We start from the raw sequence: 24,790 nt of genomic DNA, 5'->3' as shown, positions 1-24,790 counted from the left end.
CTCACCCTCCCGGCTATCTGCTATGGTTTCATCTTCGCTTCCTCACCCTAAACAGTTAGCATCTCTTGATGCTAACAGTGCTACTGATACTTTCTGCTCCACTCTTACATCTTATTTAGACACTGTCTCCCCCTTGCCTTCTGCCCCTTGGCTGTTTGATGTTCTCCGTGAGCATCGTTCTAAGCTCAGGGCTGCTGAAAGGGTGTGGCGCCATTTAAAAAATACTACTGACCTTAATGTGTATCAGTCACTCCTCTCTTCCTTCTCTGTTAATGTCTCCACTGCTAAAAGGACATACTATCATAACAAAATTAACAATTCGTCTAACTCTCGCATGCTCTTTAAAACATTTTCCTCCCTCCTTTGTCCTCCTCCTCCCCCTCCTTCATCAGCTCTAACAGCTGACGACTTTGCCACGTTCTACATTAATAAAATTAAAACGATCAGTGCACAATTTTCCACACCACAATCTGTCAAGCACATCTTACCAGCAAACATACACTCGTTCAGATCCTTCTCTTCACTCTCTGAGGCAGGTCTCCAAACTCAACCTTTCTAATCATCCTACTACTTGTCCGCTTGATCCTATTCCATCTCATCTTCTTCAAGCCATTTCCCTTCAGTTGTACCTGCACTCACTCACATCATTAACACAGTTGGCAAGGGGCATCTCAGGAACCACACTCCAGTGGTTTGAGTCTTATCTCTCAGATAGGTCCTTCAAGATATCTCGGAGAGGTGAGGTGTCCAAGTCACAACATCTATCTACTGGGGTGCCTCAGGGCTCAGTTCTTTGACCACTCCTCTTCTCTGTCTACATGACATCACTAGGTTCTCTCATTCAGAAACATGGCTTTTCATATCACTGCTATGCTGATGACACTCAACTCTACCTCTCATTCCATCCTGATGATCCGACAATAGCTGCTCTCATCTCAGCTTGTCTAACAGACATTTCTTGCTGGATGAAGGACCATCACCTTCAACTCAACATTGCCAAGACAGAACTGCTTGTGGTTTCATCAAACCCATCGTTTCATCACAATTTCACCATCCAGTTAGACACATCAACCATAACTCCTTCAAAAACATCCAGAAACCTTGGAGTTATGATTGATGATCAGCTGACTTTCTCAGACCACATTGCTAAAACTGCCTGGTCCTGCAGATTTGCTTTATTCAACATCAAGAAGACCAGGCCCTTTCTTTCGGAACATGCTTCACAACTCCTTGTTCAAGCTCTTGTTCTGTCCAGGCTGGACTATTGCAATGCTCTCTTGGCAGGTCTTCCAGCCAGTTCTATCAAACCTTTACAATTAATCCAGAACACAGCAGCAAGATGAATTTTTAATGAGCTGAAAAGAATGCACGTCACACCTCTCTTTATCAGTTTGCACTGTCTACCAATAGCTGCTCACATAAAATTCAAGGCATTGATGTTTGCCTACAAAACCACCACTGGCTCTGCACCCCTTTACCTAAATTCATTACTTTAGACTTATGTGCCCTCTAGAAGCTTGCATGCTGCAAATGAATGGCCCTTTATTGTGCCATCCCAAAGAGGCACAAAATCACTTTCTCTGACTTTTAAATTAAATGTTCCCTCCTGGTGGAATGACCATCTTCAAGAATCGGCTAAAAACACATCTCTTCCATCTTTATTTGACCCTCTAACTCTAGCACTCTCTATTTTAATTCTATTCTTTATTTTTTTTAAATGACCCCTTTTAGACTTGCTCTCTATTTATTTACTAACTGCTTGTTTTCTTAAAAAAAAAAAACTAACACTTACTTCTCTAATCTTTTTGCATTCTGTTTGTTTTCTTTTTATTTATTATACAATTATAATTCTGACTTTCTGACTTCTGATTACAAACGCAAAAAAGGCCTCTAACACTAGCTTGCTCTATTCTTTTTCTATTCTATCTGTTTTCTTTTTATTTATTATATGATTTAAAAAAAAAACTTGCTACGTGTACTGCATTAAGCTAACTGAGACTTGTTATAGCACTTGCATATCATTGCTCTTTTGTTGATTTTGATAAAAAAAATCATGGATAAAAGCGTCTGCTAAATGACTAAATGTAAATGTAAATATGAATATATAGTCTACATGTAATTATTTCTTAAATATATACATGTATATGTGTGTATTTATATATACATGTAAATATACACAGTACACACACATACATTAACATGTAAACATAAACATTTATTTTGAATTCGATTAATCGTGATTAATCACTTTGACACCCCTAATTTAAATGTAAGGATTTAAAATTAAAAACAGTTGAAATTGAGAGAAATTCATATAGCTGTAACAGTTAACTAGAAAAGCAAAGGTTGTCAATCTTTAAATGTCAGCTTCACAAAGCCTCATTTAAAAGGATAGATAGATAGATGTATTTAGTGTTACCTTTCTGTGTATTGCAATTTAAACTCCTCTTACTGTTATTCCAATTCAGATTCCTATTCAACTTCCTGTTGCGTGTGACCCAACCACTTAACTGAAAAGAAGCCAGTTCTTCAGTTCTGAAATTTGTGGAACCTTGGTGTCAGATCAGTGTCTGTGATTTTGTAGTTGGAAGTTTTCCTTTGCAATATTCAAATGTCAAACAACCCCTATGATAAAACACTTTTTGTTTTTGTTCCAGGTTCACCATATTCTGAGCCGGGATGTCCCGACATTGCTGAGGCCGGAGGAGGAGAGGGGTGGGGGATTCTGGGATTCTAGAGGTGGAGAGCGAGACATCATGGGTGATGGAGGGGCCTTGCACACGGAGGGCAATGCCCTTCTGAAAGCAGTGTTCCAGGGCAAGCTCCGCCTCGCTCGCCTGCTCCTGGAGGGCGGAGCCTATATCAATGAAGGGAACGAGCGAGGGGAGACGCCAGTCATAGCGGCCTGTCTGGCAGGATACGATGATCTACAGACCCGGCAGAGAATGGTGAGGTACCTGCTTGAGAAGGGAGCAGACCCAAACATCCCTGACAAATCGGGTCGGACCGCCCTGATGCATGCGTGTGCAGAAAAGGCAGGCAAAGAGGTGGTGTCGCTGCTGTTGGAAAATGGCGCAGATCCCAGCTTGAAAGACTATTCCGGGGCCTCTGCACTCGTACACGCCATCAATAAGGGCGACAGGGACACTCTTCAGGTCCTGCTGGATGCCTGCAAAGCCAAAGGTAAAGAGGTCATCATCATTACCACCGATACATCTCCCTCTGGCACTAAAAAGACCAAACAATACCTGAACTCCCCACCATCTCCGGGTATAGTGGACAAGCTTTCCCCTGCTTGCATGTCTCCATCTGAGGTAGAGATCCATACCTCTGGCTCTGCCCCCGGTGAGGAGGAAGGTATCTTCAGCTTTGCCGTGACTTCAGCACTCCCACTACCCTCGAACAGACCACAAGGGGAGAGGAGACCACCACCCCGTAAGCTTCTGAAAAGACTGAACTCTGAGCCATGGGGTCTGGTGGCTCCTTCAGTACTTGCTGAGAGAGCGGAGCGGATAGAGGGCGATTTAGCCGAGGAGGACAAGTTGGTCTCGGAGATGAATGGGATGACAGTTTCTGGTCCTGGCAGACCTCTCCTGTCCCGAAGGCACAGTATAGAGACCCATGACCCATCTTCTCCAAAGCTGATGGACCGGTCCTGTTCGGAAGACTGTGCAGCACTCTGTGGCTCTTCCTGGGCGGATAAAGTACATCAGCACCAGTCACTGTATCGTCGAAACACGGCCCCTGAGACTCAGGACAGTGTGGCTCAGGCACCGACAGGGATCCGTGGCTTACCACACCCCAAACTCACCCGCATGGAACACTACGAGTCGGACACCCACCTGTGTCCTGCCTCCATCCCTGGATCTCCGGATTCTGGACGTGTCTCAGTGGAGCGCCGCAAGTACAACGCCTCTCCCTTGTCACTGCTCACCAGCTCTTCTCGAGAGTCTTTGGAGAGCATTCCCAACTCGGTGTCTCCTATGACAATGCGGCGGCGGCCAGCAGGACTGTTGGAACGGCGGGGATCAGGCACTCTCCTTTTGGACCACATCTCCCACACAAGACCTGGGTTCCTTCCTCCTCTCAACATCAACCCTCAGCGACCCATTCCTGATATCCGTGCCAACGGAAAGCCCACTTCTCCTGTTCACTCAGGGAGCAAGATCCTGCTGCCAGTCGCGCCATCGTCACCAAAGCGTGGACCAGACTTCAAGATGAAGAAGAAACTGATGAGACGACACTCGATGCAGACGGAGCAGATGAAGCAGCTTTCGACCTTCCGGGAAATCCTCACAGAAAAGGTGATGGAAATGAATGGAGATTGAGAGCAAGAGAGAAGGAGAATGAGAGAGAGTCAGTGCTGGCCGAGAGTTTTCATTACTGGGTTCATCTACATCATCTTTGAGGCAAACATGCTCTGGTCCAGTTCAGCTCCTTTAGAACTTAGTACATACATCAAAAATATGCATTGTGGAGACAAAACCATCTTCAAATCCAGACAATGAAAGTGAAAATGAGTCACGGTCACTCAAGATCATAAAAAGGATCAGTTATTCCAAATTTGGAGACCATTCAAATGTTATTTGGGATTATTCCTTGATCATCAAGAATGCTTGAAGATGGACCCATTGGTGTCAATGGAAGTGCTGTTGGTGTTTGAAATTGCTGCAACCTTCAGATGAAACCTCGCAGATTTTGTATTCTACAGGTTTCTCTAAGTATTAGCGCTGTTATGGCTATCAGCCTTCTTAATGTTGTGCACTGTCTGAAAACAAATATGCCCAAATTGTACCTTTAGGGGCATAGCTAGTTGTTGATGGGGCACTACCCTTAAAAGGACAAATTTGTACTTTATCTACCCCTAAAAGGTGCATATTTGTACCTTAGAATAGTTCATAGGTATGTACCCTTAAGTTACTACTATGCATCTTTTTGAGGTAAATAAGGTACAAAGATGACCCAGTAAGGGTACAAGCTGTTTGTAATTTTTTTCTGTGATGATCCTGTGGAATAATTGGGTTAATATTCCTGAAAAAATGCACATCCTTCTGTTTTCCTTTGGTAACAACATCAAGTGAAGTTGAAAACTCAAATATTAATTTCTTCAGCCATTACAGTACAGCTAAATTGATTCAAGTAATTTTATTAAAATTGAATTTAAAGGTGATAATTTACTTGTAAATAATTGTGCTCAAGTCTTTTTAATGCAATATTTATTTCTGCGTGTTTGTTTTGCAATGAAGGTTAAGAATTGTAGTCCTTGAGTCCTTGACTGTTAATTTAGCAATGGCAACCTGATTTTTTCCACAGGATGTACACTAGAAAGTATTGGAGATGGCTGACTGCTAAATATTCCTGGAACAAATGATAGTGTTAGATGATGAACACATTTCTGAATAACATTTTATTGCATTATTAAAGTGCAATAAAATATTACAGGAATTAATTAACATAAAAGCATTTAAAAAGCTATATGACACCCCTAAAAGGTGCATATTTGTACCTTAGAATAGTTCATAGGTATGTACCCTTAAGGTACTACTATGCATTTTTTGAGGTAAATAAGGTACAAAGATGACCCAGTAAGGGTACAAGCTGTTTGTAATTTTTTTCTGTGATGATCCTGTGGAATAATTGGGTTAATATTCCTGAAAAAATGCACATCCATCTGTTTTCCTTTGGTAACAACATCAAGTGAAGTTGAAAACTCAAATATTAATTTCTTCAGCCATTACAGTACAGCTAAATTGATTCAAGTAATTTTATTAAAATTGAATTTAAAGGTGATAATTTACTTGTAAATAATTGTGCTCAAGTCTTTTTAATGCAATATTTATTTCTGCGTGTTTGTTTTGCAATGAAGGTTAAGAATTGTAGTCCTTGAGTCCTTGACTGTTAATTTAGCAATGGCAACCTGATTTTTTCCACAGGATGTACACTAGAAAGTATTGGAGATGGCTGACTGCTAAATATTCCTGGAACAAATGATAGTGTTAGATGATGAACACATTTCTGAATAACATTTTATTGCATTATTAAAGTGCAATAAAATATTACAGGAATTAATTAACATAAAAGCATTTAAAAAGCTATATGACTAAAAACAAAATTGAACCAGTTAAACAAACTGCATGTTTCAGGGCTTTTGGATGGGTCGTTTATCTTTCTTAAACGTGATACAAAATAAGAGAAGTGCAATTCTTGAAACTCAAAATTCCAAAGAAACTCTAAGCCCATCCAAAACCACACAGATCCACCCTGACCCGACTCAGTGGAGGGGGAGAGAGAAACCCCTAGCCTAACGCACACTCCCTCTGGAGACACCGAGCACAGATATTGTGTACATACTGTACAGAGTACAATTGTGTCTCAAGCGTTTGAACGTGCAATATTCTGTGCTGCCTCAGCACTGATTTCATATTATTATCGTGAATGTGAACAATCACTCGGACGTGTGTCTGTGGTAACATGCTGCAGTAAATAGTTCAAGACGAGCTGGGAGCTCAGTTTACATTCAGAGGAGGAATCTCTGCACAAAATACATGAGAATGAATTTCCCTAAAGAGCTGCAGTGCACAGTGTGTCCATGTCAAACACATAGCTCAACTCAAGCTTATGATGTGAGTGAATATAGTGCTTCTGCTTTGAGATGTTCTAAACTTGATGTGAATTAAACTTAGTGTACTAGAAATGTATCATGAAAACAAAAAGAGGAATATTTTTTTATGCCTGTAGGGTTTTATTCTTGTTGTTTTTTATTTTTATTGAAACAAATTTTAATGTTTAATACGGAATTGTTGGTGGTGCAGTTTCACTTTGATGGTAGCTTTTGTGTTCCAGGATGTTTGAAATAAATAATATATGAGCAGCCGGAGCTCAATGGCTATAGCAATGTTCCTGAAAACGATTGCGATAAAAGCCAACCGTCACCTGTTAAACTGACGGAATGAAATCCAGATCTCTGATTACCTAGCCCTTTGTCATCCTGATGCAATTAGGAGAATCTTGGCACTTTGCTGTGTATTCATTGATTTGAGTGATTCTCCTCTTTTCATTTAACACACAAGCAAGATAACCGTGAGTTTGATTTGTTTCTAAATATGTTTGTATCTAAGTATCTCCAATATTTCTGACCTGCTGTACAAAAACACCCATTTAAATGAGTTGAAACTGTATTCAAGTGTACCTGAAAAGATGTTAATAGTGTAATGGGTGTTTTAGGTGCTGTACACAATGGACCTCCGTCTGTGCTACACTGTCGTTGGGTAGTTTGAGCCGTACTCTGGTGTTCTGCTCTCCATTCACATAGAAGGGTCACAGTTACACTATCAATGCATCATTTAATGGATTATGGATTAAATATTTCTTGTTATTTTGTATGTTTAGTGTGAAACACAGGTCAAATGTAGTAAACCAAATAATTTTAAAATGTATTAAATTATTTAAAACAAAATGCTGTTGTGCTATTTCTCTGAGGCGATGATTTTCTTCAAGGGCTTTTAATTGCTTTGAATAAATGCATGACTGAGTCACCAATTTATTTTATACCAGTGGTTCTCAACTGGTATGTTTAAGGTTTGTTCTAAAAGGGTTGCGGATGGGGGAAAACAATGCTAAATTGTGCTTAATGCTAAAGCAAAACTTTGGAGAGTCAGTGCTCAGAACTCACTCATGACGGTGAATTTTTCTCTTCGGAAAGATATTCGTTTTGGTCTTTGAATTGACAGCATGACACTGCAAATCTGGTCATCATAAGGTTGTTTCTATATGTAAAATGAACAAAGTATTAATTTTGAGTACAGAAATGACTACATAACTAGGCAACATGTTCAGTCGACTGTTACATTGTATGCTAAGTGCTCAATGTGTTGTCAATTGAACGTACAGTATACACGCTAGGCCAAATGTGCTTTATAAAGCTTATTGTTAGTACTTATTACAGTTAAATCAAATATTCTGTCAGGCTAACAGGATGAGTTTTTGTGTGAAGTGAACATAATTTTTTTGTCATTTTGACATTTCTGAATATTTGTGTACACTACACTAAAATTGTGTGTCATGGATGAGTGTATAGTGGTGAATGGAAGACTACTTTTTGTTGATTTAAAATATATATTTTTTTATATATACAGTGGGGCAAAAAAGTATTTAGTCAGCCACCAATTGTGCAAGTTCTCCCACTTAAAAAGATGAGAGAGGCCTGTAATTTTCATCATAGGTATACCTCAACTATGAGAGACAAAATGAGAAAAAAAAATCCAGAAAATCACATTGTAGGATTTTTAAAGAATTAATTGGTAAATCTGATTCTCATTTTGTCTCTCATAGTTGAGGTATACCTATGATGAAAATTACAGGCCTCTCTCATCTTTTTAAGTGGGAGAACTTGCACAATTGCTGGCTGACTAAATACTTTTTTGCCCCACTGTATATATATATATATATAGAGAGAGACTGATTACAGTAGTCCAATTTACAGTCACTCTGCTAATATAAGTGCATAAATATCTTAATACAAATATCTTTATCTTATTATCCTTATTCTAATATATTTATTCTATTATTATACTACTATTATACTTACAAAAATTAAAATGACACATTACACATTCCTTATAAATATCTTAATACAAATGCAAATATCCTAACTAAAACTTAACACAAACATCTAGAACAAAGTATAAATATAAATAATATTTAAGGTGCAAGGTGGTATCAGGACACAAGACACCAAGGCCAAAGTGGAGGGATGGAAAGGCCACTAATGTCAGCCTGCCAGACGCAAAGCCGACCGAAGACAGAAAACAACAGAGTGGCCGTGACAGGGAGTCTTACTCCACGACCTGAAACAACAACATAAATCAGTGTCATTAATCTAAGTATATTAGTACATTTTGAGTAAATTTGATTGATTATATGAACAAAACATTTAGCAAATCATAGACTCTAATGGTAGTACCATAAGCCAGTCATGGAGCTGCATCTCTTCCAGGATGAGTCTCCGCTGCGGATCAGCCTGCAGACAAGCATGGATCATCTGGCAGCATTCTGTCCAAAAAGATGAGAGAGATGTCTGATTATTAACCAATACAGTATGTTACACCTTTTATATTTATATTTCAAATGGTATACTTTCATATTTAGAATTCAATTTGTCCAGCTTTGTTCTTTGATGAAGATCTCACCTTGTGACAGGTCAGGGTCCGACCAGTCGATCTTACTGATCCTGTGCAGGTCTTTCTCGTCTGGATAATACCCGCACACCATCACGAACAGCAGCATCCCCAATGACCAAACTGTTGCCGGCTTTGCGTGGTACTTGCCGTCGAAATCAAACTCCGGTGGACAGAACATGTCTGCCTAAAAGGAAGAGATTTTGATATTTAATTCATTTCGAAGACATTTACAGCAGGAGTTAAACAACCCGCTAGCAAATCATCAAGCATACCATTGAAGGCCATGTAGGCGGAGTCCTTCATGAGTGTGCCGCACTCGAAGTCGATCAACTTGACCTCCCACGTGTCCGGGTTCACCAGGAGGTTCTCCAATTTTATATCTCGGTGGAAGATGCCGCGCTCACAGCAAGTGTTAGCGGCATGAATGACCTGCCACATAACATGTCTTGCCATCTTCTCATCGAGCCTTTGTCGGAGCTTCACTAAATTAAACACACTCATGCAGGGCATGGGCCGCTCCAAGACCATTACGTAGTGGTCTGGGTCGTCCTGCCAGTCCAGGAGTTTGATTATCTGCGGGACACTGGGGCCCTTATTGGCCATGAGTGTCAGGCCGATCTCCAAGGGGAGGCGTCTGGGATGACCAGGCTAAAAGAAAGAATATATGATGCTTAGATGGAGGTGCTTTCTCAGATTAACATGAATATGAGATGTTAGAAACGGGAAACAGTGACTGAGAAGCAATAATATAAAGAGCGCAGGCTACTTACAACTCTGATATATGGCGTATTTGGTGTCTTGTCAGCAATTTTCACTGCTACCTGACACTAACAGTTAGCATGTGCACAGAGATCAGTCCAGTCATGAATACTGAATAGAAAGTTTTGTAAGTAAAAAAGGAGTAAGTAAACAAATGAAACCTTCAGGCCATCCTCGCATCGAGTTCCTGCATGCACACAGCCGTAGCCTCCTTCACCCAGCTTGTGACCGAATTCATATCTCCAGAAAATGTGGCCTATTAAAAGATAAACAAATGTTAAACTTCTCATATGTAATTACATTTTTGTTACTAATTCTCATTTATTTATTATTCTTACTGTGGTCTGGCTCCTCCGCTTCATCTTCAGTGGAGCTCAATGGAGTTTTGACATCCTGTGGTTGGAGGATGTCCTGTTCCAGCTGTTCCTCAGGAGCAGGGAGGACTTCAGAGACTGGAGCTTCTCCAAGATCATGAATCTCTACAATTTTCTGTAGAGAAGTTCGACCTAAAGAGGCTAATACCAATAACATTAATTAAATCAGATAAATAATAGGAATGAAATATCGCGTATTCAAATTAGAATGGTTCTTCATTTAGGGGAACGTTTGAAAAATGGGAATGCGAGAATGTGTGTATTGTTTTAGATTATGGAAGTAAATTTACCCTTGTCCAGCTCTTCCACCTTGTCAACTTCAGAGGAACTAACTGGAGTGTGGACGTCCTGCTCCAGCTGTTCCTCTACAGCTTCATGAAGACCATAGATCTCTACAATAGGGATGAGCTGTAGAGAAGTCTGATCTAAAGTTGGGAATACCAAAAATATGAATAAAATATTGCATACTTAAGTTACAGTGAAGTTCACTTTTAAAATAAAAAAATAAAAAAATAAACATCTCCAAATAAAGTAAAATGATTTGTTTTACTGGGAAAGTGAGAATTGGATTATGGCAGTAAATTTACCCCTGTCCAGCTCTTCCACTTTGTCAACTTCAGAGGAACTAACTGGAGTGTGGACGTCCTGATGTTGGAGGACGTCCTGCTCCAGCTGTTCCTCAGGAGCAGGGAGCACTTCAGAGGCTGGAGCTTCTTGACGATCATGGATCTCTACAATAGGGATGTGTTGTAGAGAAATCTGATCTAAAGAGGGAATATTAATAACAAAAATTTATCATTTTACTATTTTTTTTAGGCTTCATTTGAAATTTAAGGTTTTATTCGTTTTGTTGTGTGTTTTTGTCATTTTTATTAGTTATTGTTCTGTTTTTAATAGTTAATATTCATTTATAGTTCAGATTTAGTTTGAGTTATTTTAGTACACAAAGTTAAACTAAATTCAAATTAAAAATGTTGCTTTGACAACTAGTTGAAATGATTTTACTGTTTTAAAATATTTGATTTAATTTCAGCTTACGTTTCTATAATTCAAAATAACGAAAATTATTTGTATGCTTTTAGTTAACTGTAACAGGCTATTTCATGTGGGGTCTTTAAACTGTCACTCTAATATGTTTGGTGTGATAATGTCAGCAGTATCTGGGCCATTGATTTTGTTGTTGTTGTAGGCCTACACGAGAACAACAGAAGTTTCCCTAAAAAATTTCCAAACTTTTATCATCATATGTGTTTTTAACCATCAGTAAGAGTCAGAAACGATCCCGCCTCACTCTGGTTCACTTTCTCTGCTTTAGCCACGTTGTATGTTCCTCTTTGGCTGAAAAAGTGAAGGCGACATCTCCAAAACCTCTTCTTCTTTTACTCTTGTTTCCCTGCCTCCTTTCTCCCTTCATCTATCACATCAGCACCAGCAGGCATCTCATCGAGCCGATGAGGAGGGTTTTCCGCCGGGATGGGCGAGAATTTGAGCGGCACTCAGGGTTGGGGTTAGTGTGCACGCTCCACTTTCAACGCTTTCTTTAGTCGTGAAAACAGTACCATGATAACACAGGTTTTTCACTCTGAAAACAGACTACTCCGAAACTTCTACCAACAAAATGAGCTAGTGAGTTCCAAGCCTTTAAATACTGACACGTGACACGTTCTAATTCCTTTGTGACGTCACGGCGGGCTCGAACAGAGATGTACAGCTGGAATGACCTGTTTTAAAAAAAAATAATAACATCCTTTTAAAAAACATTTTAATGTCGCATTAATTATTTTAGTTAATTTATTATTATTATTCATTGGTTTCGTTTATATTAAAAAAATTATATATATATGCTTTAACATATCCAATGAAATCCAGCAGATCATTCCAGACTCTGGGCATCTTCCATAAACAGTCGGAGAAAGAATGACCTTCATCCCAGAGGAATTTCTCTTCTCATCTAATCTCAGTAAGAATCTCTGAAAGTCTCATCATTTGTTAGACACACAGCAGTTTCAGCGACGCCTGAGAGCACTTGTCCTGTAAAAACACTGCTTGTCAGTCTGACACACACACACACACACACACACACGCACACACAGGTTTGTTTTTGTGAAAAGTGGGGACATCCCATAGGCGTAATGGTTTTTATACTGTACAGACCGTACATTCTATTGCCCTAGACCAACCCTACCCCTAAACCTACCCCTTACAGGAAACTTTCTGCATTTTTAGGTTTTCAAAAACTTAATTCTGTGTGATTTATTAGCTTGTTTAACTGTGGGGGACCTCAATTTAGGTCCCCACCGTGACACGAGTCCCCACCAGAATAGAAAAACAGGTACATACACACACACACACACACACACACACACACACACACACCCAGCTGTGAGACAGCACAGTACAGATCACAAAGCCCCTGAACTCAGACATCAAAACATAAGTAACCGATAGCCACTTAAGGCAAAGAGCAGGTAAGGTTTAAAAGCAAATCATAGAAAAGCAATGTTTGTTTATAACACTATTTTAGTGTTCATTTTTGGTTTATTAAAAAAATTTGCTGAAATAAATAAATAACAAATGTTCATATTTTACACAATGACGTGTTGTTTATTTGCCCCTTGTACGCCCTCTGCTGGAGTGCATGGATACGACACACACCTGCACATTCTTATTTTATGAAATATTTTCCTTTAAACATGAGCAACAGTAATTTTGAGAAAGAGTAAGTTCAATGATTGTAAACCAAAGCTAAGATCCAACAAGATTTGAATGTGCTGAATTTATTATAAATAAGCGATTGTCGTCAAGATTAGCGAAAGACGCTAAATACCCTTTTGAGAACTCTTAAAGATCAAAAGGTATATTAATATGATCTGTTTCATCAGTGATTTAACTTTCGATTCACTTTCGTTCTTACAGTTGACACATGAGAAGGCAATGAAACAATGTGAAACTAATTAAATTGTTGATTCATTTGGTTGTAATTTTAGCAGAAGCAAGTCAAGAGTACAGACTAAAAATTAGGCTTTAAAGATGGCATTATTTTATAGATTTCCAAAAAATTATAAACATGATCATGCAATATCATTAATTTTACCTTTTTTTTAAACCTTTTACACAACTTCACATATTTATTTAAAATCACAAGTGGTGGCTACATCAACACAAATGCATGTGTTATTTGTTGTGTGCCGGTGCACGTGTAATATATTTTTACAGATTTCTGCATGCAGGGTCTCAACTGGATGTTTTTCCCATTTGGTGAAATCTTGATTGGGATTTGTCAGAGGACCCCACACCTCACTGCCATAGAGGGCAATGGGCTCAATTACTGATTCTAACATTTTCAGCCAAATTCTAATAGGGATCTCTATAGGACATTGCCGTTTTATGGCGTAGAGGGCCCTGCGTGCTTTATCTCTCAGTTCATTCACGGCATGATTAAAGTTTCCCATGGATGTGTTTTTCAAACCCAGGTAGTTATAGTGTGATGTGTGTGTTATCTGCTTAGTGCCTAATGTAAATGTGTGTGGTGTTCCCTGGGATCTTGATCTTTTCTGAAAGATCATAATTCTGGTTTTCTTCAGGTTGACTGTCAGAGCCCAGGTCTGGCAGTATTGCTGTAGCAGGTCCAGGTTCTGCTGTAAAGCGTGTTGAGTGGGAGACAGCAGAAGCAGATCGTCTGCATACAGCAGGCATCTGATCTGTGAGTTGCGTAGGGTGAGGCCAGGGGTTGCAGATTGCTCCAGACTGCTCGCCAGTTCATTGATGTAAATGTTAAATAGCATTGGGCTTAAGCAGCAGCCCTGTCTCACTCCACGCTCCTGGGAAAGATACCTTGTACGTTTGGTGCTGATTTTTACGCCACATTTACTTTCAGTGTACATTGATTTGATAAGCTCATAGGTTTTACCTCCTATGCCACTTTCAATAAGTTTGTAGAATAGTCCTTGGTGCCAAATTGAGTCAAAAACTTTTTTAAAGTCAATAAAGCATGCATATATTTTACCTTTATCTTGGTTAACGTGTTTTTCAATTAGAGTATGTAATGTATAGATGTGATCAGATGTACGGTAATTTGGTAAAAATCCGATTTGGCTTCTGCTCAGTACATTGTGTGTGGTGATGAAGTCTAATAGTCGAGCGTTTATTATGCTACAGAATATGTTGATATATTTGCTCCCCTGTGCGTCGGTGAAGTCCGGCTGTAGTCCTCTTCTTGCGTTCAGGTCCCCGCAGATAAGCACGTTTCCCTGGGCCTGGAAGTGGCTTGTCTCTTCTTCTAATGTGGAGAATATGTCTTCGCTGTAGTAGAGGGACTCTGATGGCGGGATGTATATGGCACACAGGAATATAACATTTCTGGATGGGAGCAGTTCCTTGTGGATTTTAAGCCAGGTGTAGTATTTGCCTTGCTTTACTGTGTTGATGTGGTTGTGGAATTGTGATTTGTACCAGATGATTTGTCCTCCTGAGTCATCTTATCTATGCACAATCAGCTTGTAACACTCCAAAGAGAAAGGAAAACCTGAAACTTAAGTATAATATAATACATAAATTAACTGTTAAGTTCATTCTTTGGCTGGGATCCCGATTATCTTCTGTCCTTCAGTCCTCAGGTCTGTAAGAGACAGTATGATGTCTGTGAGTGTCCTGTTTTAAACCATTACATTATTGTAAAGATAGTTTTCTAATATAACACACACACACACACACACACACACACACTATCAGGGTTTTAGTGTAGACAAACGTAATTTCTTCATGCTTGTCAAAATAGCTCAATTACCATCTGGAAAAGGCTAGTCCGTATTCTGATGGCAGCCCATACTGAACTGAACTGAAGACTGTTGGTGTTGCAGCAGAGTTTGGTTGAGTCACAAACACAATATTGTTGACAGTCACACCAGGCAGAGGACTGTTCATTTGATAAACCCTAGCACTGTATTGCCTGTAAACCGGCCTTCACTAAAGGAGAACAGAAAAAATACGGCACATTTATTTCACATGCATAATATCAACCATATGACATTACCACTTTATTGAATGTTTGGTAAAAGCATCTGTTATGCACATGAACAAAAGTTGAAGATGGCATTGTTCATCTGAATGAATAGAGACCTGCTGTGATATATAAATGTGATTAATTTGTTATATGGGTTTTTTCACTGAAATAAGCTGTGTTGTATGTCATACAGGTTTGGAAGGATATGTGATTGAGTAAATGATGACAGAATTTTTATTTTTGTGTCAGCTATCCTATTAAGTAAGAATCTTTAAACCACGTCTTGAGTTTTACCTTTGGCCTGCAGCAGGAAGTTGAGGCAACAGTAATGGAGAAGACGACGATCAGAGCATCACAGACCATCAGTACAATGTGAGTCACACCCTAAGTGAATATTAGAGGCAGGAGGATTATGAACTAAAACACATTTTTGCATTAGCTAGAATTATTTGCCTTGAGGAAATTGTACTAAATTTCAACTAGGCTGATATAAACAGCATAAAGGAGAGATTAGTATTAAGTATAACTAAATAATTGGTAACTGATGCATTTAATACCAACCAACATAAATGCAAGTGCTCTTCTGGAGTAAGTGATTTTTGCAGATCTCATGTATTTCAAGCAGGAAGTCTGTATACTTACATCATTTGCAAACCCATGAAATGGGATGGAGAACATAGATGCTTTGGCATTGAGGTAGTTTAGAGATTGTGAGGCTGTGATCTGAAATGAGAAAGGCTCTTTAGGTAAATCAAAAATGTATAAAATATAATTTATTGTATTCTGTTATTATTCTCATTCAAATAAAATGAAATGTAAAATACTTAAAAGATTCAGACAAACCCATCGTATGGTACGTTTGTGTGCAGCGAACACCGTCAAAGATCCAATTAAAACTGACTGCAGTGAAGAAGATATATTGTTTAAACATTTGCTTAATGCACAATATTGCTCTGATACTGAAATAAAAGACTTGCAATGATAGAAGCCCACAAAATGTAAAATAACCTTTCCAGATTAAGGCAAACATCGTTATGCCTAATACTATTTACAAACCCTGTAAAATATAAAACAAGATGGTGAACATTTCTTCATTAGCCCAAAATTAATATTAGCAGAAAAAAATCTTGAAGTGGGACAGTTCGCTTTACCCCGACGACCTGTGGTCTGATCTGCAGGAATTTAGACACCACATACTGGTCAAATGGAGATGCTGGCAGCTGAAGAGAGCTGGTCGCATGATCATGTTTAGATGCACTGAGAGAAATATGTGTTTGGATTGGGATGGAAATTTAGTTCGATTTCATTTACTTAAGTAATTTACAAATAGGCCTATACATCTTTATTTTGTTAATCTTTCAGCCCTTAGTAACATGCTTTTCTCTTTACTGTCAGCCACAGAAAAATCAAACGCAAAAGAAACCAACTGTCACTGTTTACACTGGAGCTGAAAATCGGGATTTACTTGATTTATGTTGCTCAGGTCCTACATGGAAAGCTCTCTCTCTCTATATATATATTTAATTGTAATAGGGGGACAAGCGACACTACTGTTTTCTAATACAAAGCTTGGAAAGATCATGTTTGTTTGATCTGCCAGTCACAATGCATAAGATCTAAAGGTCTAAACCAGGGGTGCCCAAACTCAGTCCTGGAGGGCCGGTGTCCTGCAGAGTTTAGCTCCAACTTGCCTCAACACACCTGCCTGGAAGTTTCTAGTATGCCTAGTAAGAGCTTGATTAGCTGGTTCAGGTGTGTCTAATTGGGGTTGGAGCTAGGCCCTCCAGGACCGAGTTTGGGCACCCCTGGCTAAACTAAGGTTGTATTAGAAATTACATTTTTATTCCACAAAATGCACAATAAGTAATAGGCTAGTATCTTCCTCCAATTTTGTGTGTATTCAGATTAGCAGTAGGATTATGAAAGATTTGTTTTACAATCTGAGGAAAATAATCAATATATTACGACATTACTTTACCTTTATGTTGCTCTTGTCTTAGGTCTTGTCATTTTCATTTTCTATTTCTTTTCAAGTTGTAGCCTAATCTAGGAAAGAAGCAGTTTATGAGACTCCACATCCCAAGTATACTACTATTTATGCATGTTTCTGCTGCTATTGGTGGCAGTGATCAGAGGCTCTGTCGCCTCACAGCAAGAAGGCCTCCTCTACACTCTTAAAAATAAAGGTGCTTCAAAAGGTTCTTCAAGCGATGCCATAGAAGAACCATTTTTGGTTCCACAAAGAACCATTCAATCAAAGGTTCTTTAAAGAACCATCTCTTTCTTACCTTTTTATAATCTGAAGAACCTTCTTTCGCCACAAAGAACCTTTTGTGAAACAATAAGGTTCTTCAGATGTTAAAGGTTCTTTATGGAACCATTTAGACAAAAAGGTTCTTCTATGGCATCGTGAAGCACCTTTATTTTTAAGAGTGTAGCCGTCCGTGTGTGTTTACTAAACTCCACCTGGTGCCGCGGTTTCTCTCACATGACATGCAGCGCAACTATTTCCAACATTCCAATATAATCATATATACACGCGATTACAGTTGAAAATATATTTTGTTTCCGACTGCTCAAAGTAAAGATACAGTGTCAATTTAATTAACCAAATTTCAATATTTAACATAGCCTATCTTTAAAAAACAACTGCGTCCAATATGATTTACGTGCTAAATCCAGGAGAGACTCCAGATCAATAAGTGGGCTATAGGTGGGTATATGTATTTTATCAAAAACGCTTTAGAAAACTGAGTCGGGCCGAGTACCAAAACAAACTTGTAGCCAATTAGCAGTAAAGGGTGTGTCTACTCATTTTGTGGAGGACAGAGCGCTCAGTGCACAAGACGGACAATAGCCGAGCCGAGCGACGACAGAAAGATAGAGATGGCGGATAAAAAACAAAAGAGGAAAATGTCTGCAGAACTAAAGAAGGCTTATGATAAGGCAAGAAGTAGGACCCGTGTAAATATCGGATCAGCTTTCCAGCGCTGGAGAGAACTCAGCGGGGAGCGGAAGGCCTGCAATTGGACGCCGAGGTTGCTTTGTTTCTTCTCGATAGGTGAGTAACACCGTGTCTACACCGGACACGACAGTTGTCGCGCCGCACCGCGCCGCAACAGCTAAAGTCTGTCTATGCTGGACGTGATGAAGCGACCGCTGAAAATCATTTGAAATTTGTGTCAGTGTGTCATAAATAGAACGCAGCAGCAGTTTTTTGTCGGGGATTTGTCGTGTACACAGCATCACTGATTATAATGAGTTCTATAGTATTTTGTTGCGCTGCACCGCTCGCATCCGGTGTTGACACGGTGTAACATTGGTTTTGCTTTGTTTCACAGAACTAATAGTTGCCTTGGTTGCATACGTATGTGTGGGGCGGAGCTATCAAAATAGGGGCTAGACCCTTTTGGGGTAGGGGCCTGTTTGTTTTGGTGATTTGAAATATCAACATTGGCTAACAGAAATTACTTACCCCACCTTTAAGACTGGTGTTACCTGAACCTCACAGCACATTGCTGTGTTTTCCATGAGACATTTGAGCATTTCCAGCATCCCAGTGACTCAACAAGAGGTTTGGAAAATGGATGGATAGATGTTTCTGAAACATCTGGGATGTGTAGCCTACTATAGCCTAGAGTATGCAGCATTATGTTTCTTTTTATAACACTGGTCCTATCTGCTATTTTGATTAAATGTCATAAAATACCAAACACTTGAATGAGCTGGCAGAGACAATGTTTTATGATGTCTAATATCTCACATTGTATTTACACACATACATCTAATAATTATAGTAAAAAGTAATACGTTTAACATTACAATATTAAATACAATATAATCTCTAATGTTAGTTTCTGTGACGTGTCGATTATAACAGAATTTCAAACTCAAATTTAAGGTTATAAAAACAATGAAAAAAAAAAACGTTTACAGTTGTGAACTTGTGCACTTATAAAGAATGCTTATAAGGTAACACAAATGAATGCTGAAAATATGGAACTGTCCCATTGTTTTAAGAGTGTGTCTTTGGAAATTATAAATTATATCCAGAAAGTAAGGAGCTTGAAAAATGCTCTGTGGCAAAAATGCAACTGATTTCTTCAACAGGCTAGAAATGGCCTCTTAATTACCTAATAGTTCACTGAAGGTGCAGAAGGACATGGATTGTAGCTTGGTGGAGGTTCAGAAAGACCTGGATCATAACTTAGTGGAGGGGCAGAAAGACTTGCATCATAGTTTGGTGGAGGTGCAGAAGGACTTTGATCATCGTTTGGTGGCGGTGCTGAAGAACTTGGGTTGTAGTTTGCTGGATGTGTAGGATATGGATAGTATTTTGGTGGAGGTGCGAGAGGACTTTGATGGTATTTTGGTGGAGGCTCCAAAGGACTTGGATCATAATTTGGTGGAGGTGCAAAAGGGCCTGATTGCACAATATTGTTGTCAGTCATATAAGGCACATCTCGGTTTATGTAACTGACTGCAACATGTCTTGACTTGAAAGAGACAGAGAACACAACAAAAATAGAACATCATTATTGTGTTGCATTCATTATTGCATGTAAATCTAAAGGGGATGTAGTGACACCTAGTGCCAGTTAATTAACTAATCAGAATGGATAGGCAAATGAGGTTGCTTCTGTCAAAAATGCAGTCAAATAATCATACGGATGAAATATAAAAAGTGCATCTTTCTGTGTGAATGAAAGTGCTAATATATAAATCTAATATACAATTATTTCTGCATTTCCACATTTAGAAATAAATTATTATAAAATTGATTGTAGTTAACCTAATTTTGAAATAAACATCCTCTTATATCATGGTTGAATCAGTTGCTTCTTAAGAGTATAAAACAATCATTAAATGTAACTGTTTTTATGTCAGACTGCTTTTGTGAGTTTTTGTAAGCTCATCTGATTCACTGAAAAAAATATATTTCAAAAGAAGAGCTAAGGCTGACTTTGCTTTATCCTGTCTTAAGAAGGCTTATAATATATAGTGAGCATGAACATATGGACTACATTTATGGTGCTTTTTTCATTTTGCAGAGTGAAAGAACCAGTCCTCATTCATCTTCATTATGTATTCCACAGAAGAAAAATAGGGATTTGGAATGGCATGAGGGTAAGTAAATAATGACAAAAGTATTTTTATTTTCAGTTTTAAGTAAGATCTTTGAACTGAATCTGTTTACCTTCATCCTGCAGCAGTCACAGGAAGACGAGGCAACTATAACAGAGATGATGAAGACCAGAGCATCACAGAAAACCAAGAGAATTAGAGTCACACCCTGAGTGAGTACACAGACAGTAGACATTATAACCTAAAACACATTTTATGATTAGTTATAAATATTTATCTTTAAGAAGCTGACAGAAACCGCACATGAGTAATATAAATGTTATAAAGGACATATTAGTGTGGAGCTTAAATAGGCTACAATTAAAACAATGTTTTATAGTTGATAGTATTAGCACTTTGTCTGGTTAGAATGTAAGTTTTGCAAATATGTTTTAATTTTGTAAGAATGAAAGCAGGACATCTATACAGACACTTACATCACTGTCAAGACAGTGAAGTGGGATGGAGATAGCAGCTGCTATGGCATTGAAACAGTTTAGAAATTGTGAGATTCTGACCTGAAATGGGAACAATGGGGAAAATGTAATGCATTGTAATCTAATAAAAAGTTTAATAATTTTTATTAGATATTCAGACTAACGCGACATGTGTTACGTGTACATGCAGCTGACACTGTCACAGATCCGGTTAAAATCGACTGCAGTGAAGATAATGAATATTATTCAGCATATGTTCATTGCACAATGCTGTTATGATGTTTACATTAAATACTTACAATTAAACATGACCAGAGGAGATATAAAAATCCTGTCCAGATTGTTAAGATTAACATCGTTATACCTGTTGATATTTCCAAAACCTGTAAGATATAAAACAAGCATCTATTGTACAAGCTGTATCTAAAATACAGCATCTGTTTCCTCATTTCCCCTCAAATCAAAATGAAAAATTCAAGTGTGTCAGTTTGTTTTACCCCCAGAATCTTTGGCCTGATCTTCAGGAATTTAGACACCACACGCTGGTCAAAATGTGACACTGACTGCTGAAGAAAGCTGGTCACATCATCACGTCTAGGCATCTTTAAATGCACTGAAAGAAATATGTGTTGGGATGGGAACTGTAAGAAACTAATGTTTTCATTTAAAAACTCTGATGTACTTATGTATTCTGTTATAAGTTCCAATTTTTTAACCCTACAGAAGTTAAAAGCATGCTTTTCTCTTTACTATCAACCAAGAAGAAGAGGAACCAAATGTTTCTGTGCACATCGTCACAGAAGAAAATCAGGATTTACTGGAAGAGTTGTTTAGACAAAAAAGTAAGCAAAGTAAGCAAACAGTGTTGACAGTGACAGCTGATTTAGATTTAGAGTTTTTTTTCAAGGAGACGTCACAATTTTCTGGTGGTCCAAGCAAAGTTTGGAATGAAGATGTTCACTTGACCCTGCCAGTCACAACACAAGATCTGCATGAACTTACAAAACAACCATCTACACAGTATATTTTTGCAATAACCACAGTGAGTACATTGAACACATAAAGAGGATTTATACATGATAGTTTGCAATAGTATTTAGTTCTAACTGCTTATTCCAGCTTTTACCTAACCCACAAACACAGACAGTATTAGCAGAATACTTACACTAAGTAATACTTTTCCAGCTCCCAAATTCAAATCCATGTAGTATGTGAAGATATGGTACTTATGAATAATTATTGATCGACTATGTGTCAGGAGTCATTTTCATTTTGTTTTTCCTAGTAAGAAGTCTTTTAGCTCAGACTGAAAGACTCCGCCTCCACAAAATATGAAGAGAACTATTCTTAAATGTTTTAAGATGTAAACATTGCATTATACTTATTATACATTATACTTGTTGATCTTAAGGCTTTTAGAGTCACAAGGGTCAACTCAAAAGATTTTAAAGGCAGTATTTGTTTGTTATTTGTTATTAGTATGACACAAGGAAGCAAGGATCATCAAGTTTATCGCTATCAACCTACCATGTCAGGATGGCCGAGTGGTCATGGTGCCAGACTCAACTAATGTTAAGATCCAACGTTGGGACATCTGGTCCTCTGTAAGGAGGTCGTGGGTTTGAATCCCACTTCTGATACAATGTTTTTGCAGTGACAGGACTAGACGTACCAGCTTTAGTTTAGAATGTAAGTAAATGATAGGGCCATTTTCAACATCAAGATGTGTAAGACCAATGTGAAAAGTGTCTCAGACAGTCCTACACCCTCTGTTCCAGTCTGTTGAGGAGCATATTGTGGTCACAAGTATCAAATGCAGCACTGAGATCTAGCAATACAAATGCTAGTATTAGCATTTAGGTGAATAATATATTAATAACATTGGGGAAGTCGTGGCCTCATGGTTAGAGAGTTGGACTTATTACCCAAAAGTTGCAAGTTTGAGTCTCAGGTCTGGCAGGGATTGTAGGTGGGGGTAGTGAATGTACAGTGCTCTCTCCCACCTTCGATACCATGACTGAGGTACCCTGGAGCAAGCCACCAAACCCCCAACTGCTCCCTGGGTGCTGCAGCATAAATGGCTGGCTACTGCTCCAGGGGTGTGTGTTCACTGCTGTGTGAGGTATTTACTTTTACTAGGTCAGATTCCAGACAACTAAACACACTTTTAAAGAAGGATGTGGCTAGAGTGTTAAGACAGAAGGTGGACATTTTAAGGTGGTGCATGGTTTCATGCAGTGTTTATTGTCAGTCGCCTCAAAGTTAGCCATAGTGACTACAATAATCAGTGACATAAGTGGTTATGCATAGTTATATGCAAATATACTAATATCAGTTCCAATTTATTAACCATACAGAAGTTAAAAGCATGCTTTTCTTTTTACTGTCAACCAAGAGGAAGAGGAAGCAAATGTCACTGTGCACATTCTCACAGCTGAAAATCAGGATTTACTGGAAGAGTTGCTCAGACGACACATCACAAGGTACTCAAACAGCATTGGCAAAAACAGCTGATTTAGATTTCAGGGGTTTTTTTTCAATGCAACTTAAAAGTACAACCTAGAGATAATGACACAGGAGATTTTCTGCTGGTCCAAAGAAAGTTTGGAATTTAAGATGTTCACTTGACCCTGCCAGTCACAACACATAAGATCTGGATGATTAGTATATTTCTGCAATAACCACACTGAGTACACAATGAACAAATAAAGAGGATTTATATACAATAGTTTGCAATGGCATTATTTGCAATACTAGCTGCTTATTCTAGCTTTTACCTAACCCACAAACACGGGGAGAGAGAGAGAGAGAGAGCGAGATTAAATGTGCAGAATACTTGCACTGTGTAACAAATTTTCAGCCCCCAGCTTAAAATCCATTCAGATTAGTAGTATGCGAAGATGTGAAATGAATCATTATTGATGTGTATGGTGTGTTTATCTGGAGTCATTTTCATTTTGTTTTTCAATTTGTTTTCCTAGTAAGAAGTCATGCAGCTCACAAGACTCCACCTCCACAAAATATGAAGAGAATGATTCTTAAACATCACATGTAAACATTGGGTGAATTCCAGTTATACAAATAGGATTTTATAGGATAGGAACAAATATCCTAATTGCTGGGCTTTTTTGAAGAGACTTGATGATATTGATGATATTGAGTCAAAAGGGTCAATTCAAAAAAGTTATTATGGCACATTATGCAAATGAGTAAGCAATGATCATGTGTATTGCTGTCCTACCACAGTGTCAGAAAAGCCAAGGGGTTAAGGCGTCAAACTGTGAGATTTCTGGTGATGTGGGTTCAGTTGCAACTTCTGACAAGGTTTTTGGAGTGACAGGACTAGAGGTCCCAGCTTCAGTATCAGAATAAATAATTAACAAATGATTAATAAATAAATAAGTGATAAATAAGTGATTGAACATCATAATGTAAATGTATTTTTTAACATCAAATCAATGTAATATCTGATCACTGTAATAGTTTGTTTGTTAAAATACAATACAGGGAGCCTAACTTAAATGCCTTTATTTAAATTCTAATAATAACAAATAATTAAATAATTAAATGTTTGCATAAAATCACAGAAAAATGTCATGGGACATTATGTTAAAAGACATTATGTTCATCAACTACTGTAGGTCAAGGTCAAGGTCAGTTTATTTATATAGCACATTTAAAAACAGCTAGTGTATGCCAAAGTGCTGTACATATACAAATAAAGTAAATAGATTAAGAGAATAAAACGAAATGACTCAAAAACACATAATCAATACAAACCACATTAACATACACAAACATACATTTCATCCAAAAGCCAAGGAATACAGATAAGTCTTCAGGCGGGATTTAAAAACAGGAAGGGAAGGCGCAGATCTAATGTCCAGAGGTATGCTGTTCCATAGTCGAGGACCG

At 38.4% G+C, this 24,790-nt stretch overlaps 2 protein-coding genes across 3 annotated transcripts in view; one reads left to right on the top strand and one right to left on the bottom strand.

Moving 5' to 3' along the window:
- LOC107592417 (ankyrin repeat domain-containing protein 34A) overlaps positions 1–5,538 on the top strand; it is a 15,189-nt gene extending 9,651 nt beyond the window's left edge. Inside the window, exons 2-3 of one of the 2 annotated variants that reach the window (XR_001609977.1) lie at positions 2,658–4,871; positions 5,493–5,538. Coding sequence is in view for 1 of the 2 variants with exons in the window: in XM_016281924.1 (XP_016137410.1) it covers positions 2,757–4,328 (1,572 nt within the window). In the remaining variant the exon portion in view is untranslated. Of the gene's footprint in view, positions 1–2,657; positions 4,971–5,492 lie in introns of those variants that run through there. The other variant, XM_016281924.1, reaches the window with a different exon arrangement.
- Positions 5,539–19,447: 13,909 nt separating this feature from the next.
- Positions 19,448–21,477, bottom strand: LOC107592495 (sulfated surface glycoprotein 185). The gene is made up of 6 exons (XM_016282028.1): positions 21,373–21,477; positions 21,175–21,258; positions 21,040–21,096; positions 20,876–20,956; positions 20,512–20,607; positions 19,448–19,810 (listed from the first exon to the last, which is right to left on the bottom strand). Exons 1-6 carry the CDS (start codon positions 21,475–21,477, stop codon positions 19,448–19,450), a joined length of 786 nt encoding a protein of 261 aa, XP_016137514.1.
- Between the last annotated feature and the right edge of the window lie 3,313 nt (positions 21,478–24,790).

This window comes from Sinocyclocheilus grahami, unplaced genomic scaffold, assembly GCF_001515645.1.
Source record: "Sinocyclocheilus grahami isolate Dianchi unplaced genomic scaffold, SAMN03320097.WGS_v1.1 scaffold153.1, whole genome shotgun sequence".
Classification (NCBI taxonomy): domain Eukaryota; kingdom Metazoa; phylum Chordata; class Actinopteri; order Cypriniformes; family Cyprinidae; genus Sinocyclocheilus; species Sinocyclocheilus grahami.
Note: the sequence above shows the minus strand (reverse complement) of the source record. Positions and strands in the feature narration are given on the sequence as shown.

Excerpts from the sequence above, each read along its gene's own strand:
- LOC107592495 (XM_016282028.1), bottom strand. The coding sequence starts at position 21,477 with ATGCCTAGACGTGATGATGTGACCAGCTTTCTTCAGCAGTCAGTGTCA. Across the intron at positions 21,097-21,174 it reads TCCTCTGGTCATGTTTAATT|TCGATTTTAACCGGATCTGT; the intron begins GTAAGTATTTAA and ends TCTTCACTGCAG. Across the intron at positions 20,957-21,039 it reads GTACACGTAACACATGTCGC|GTCAGAATCTCACAATTTCT; the intron begins GTTAGTCTGAAT and ends TTCCCATTTCAG.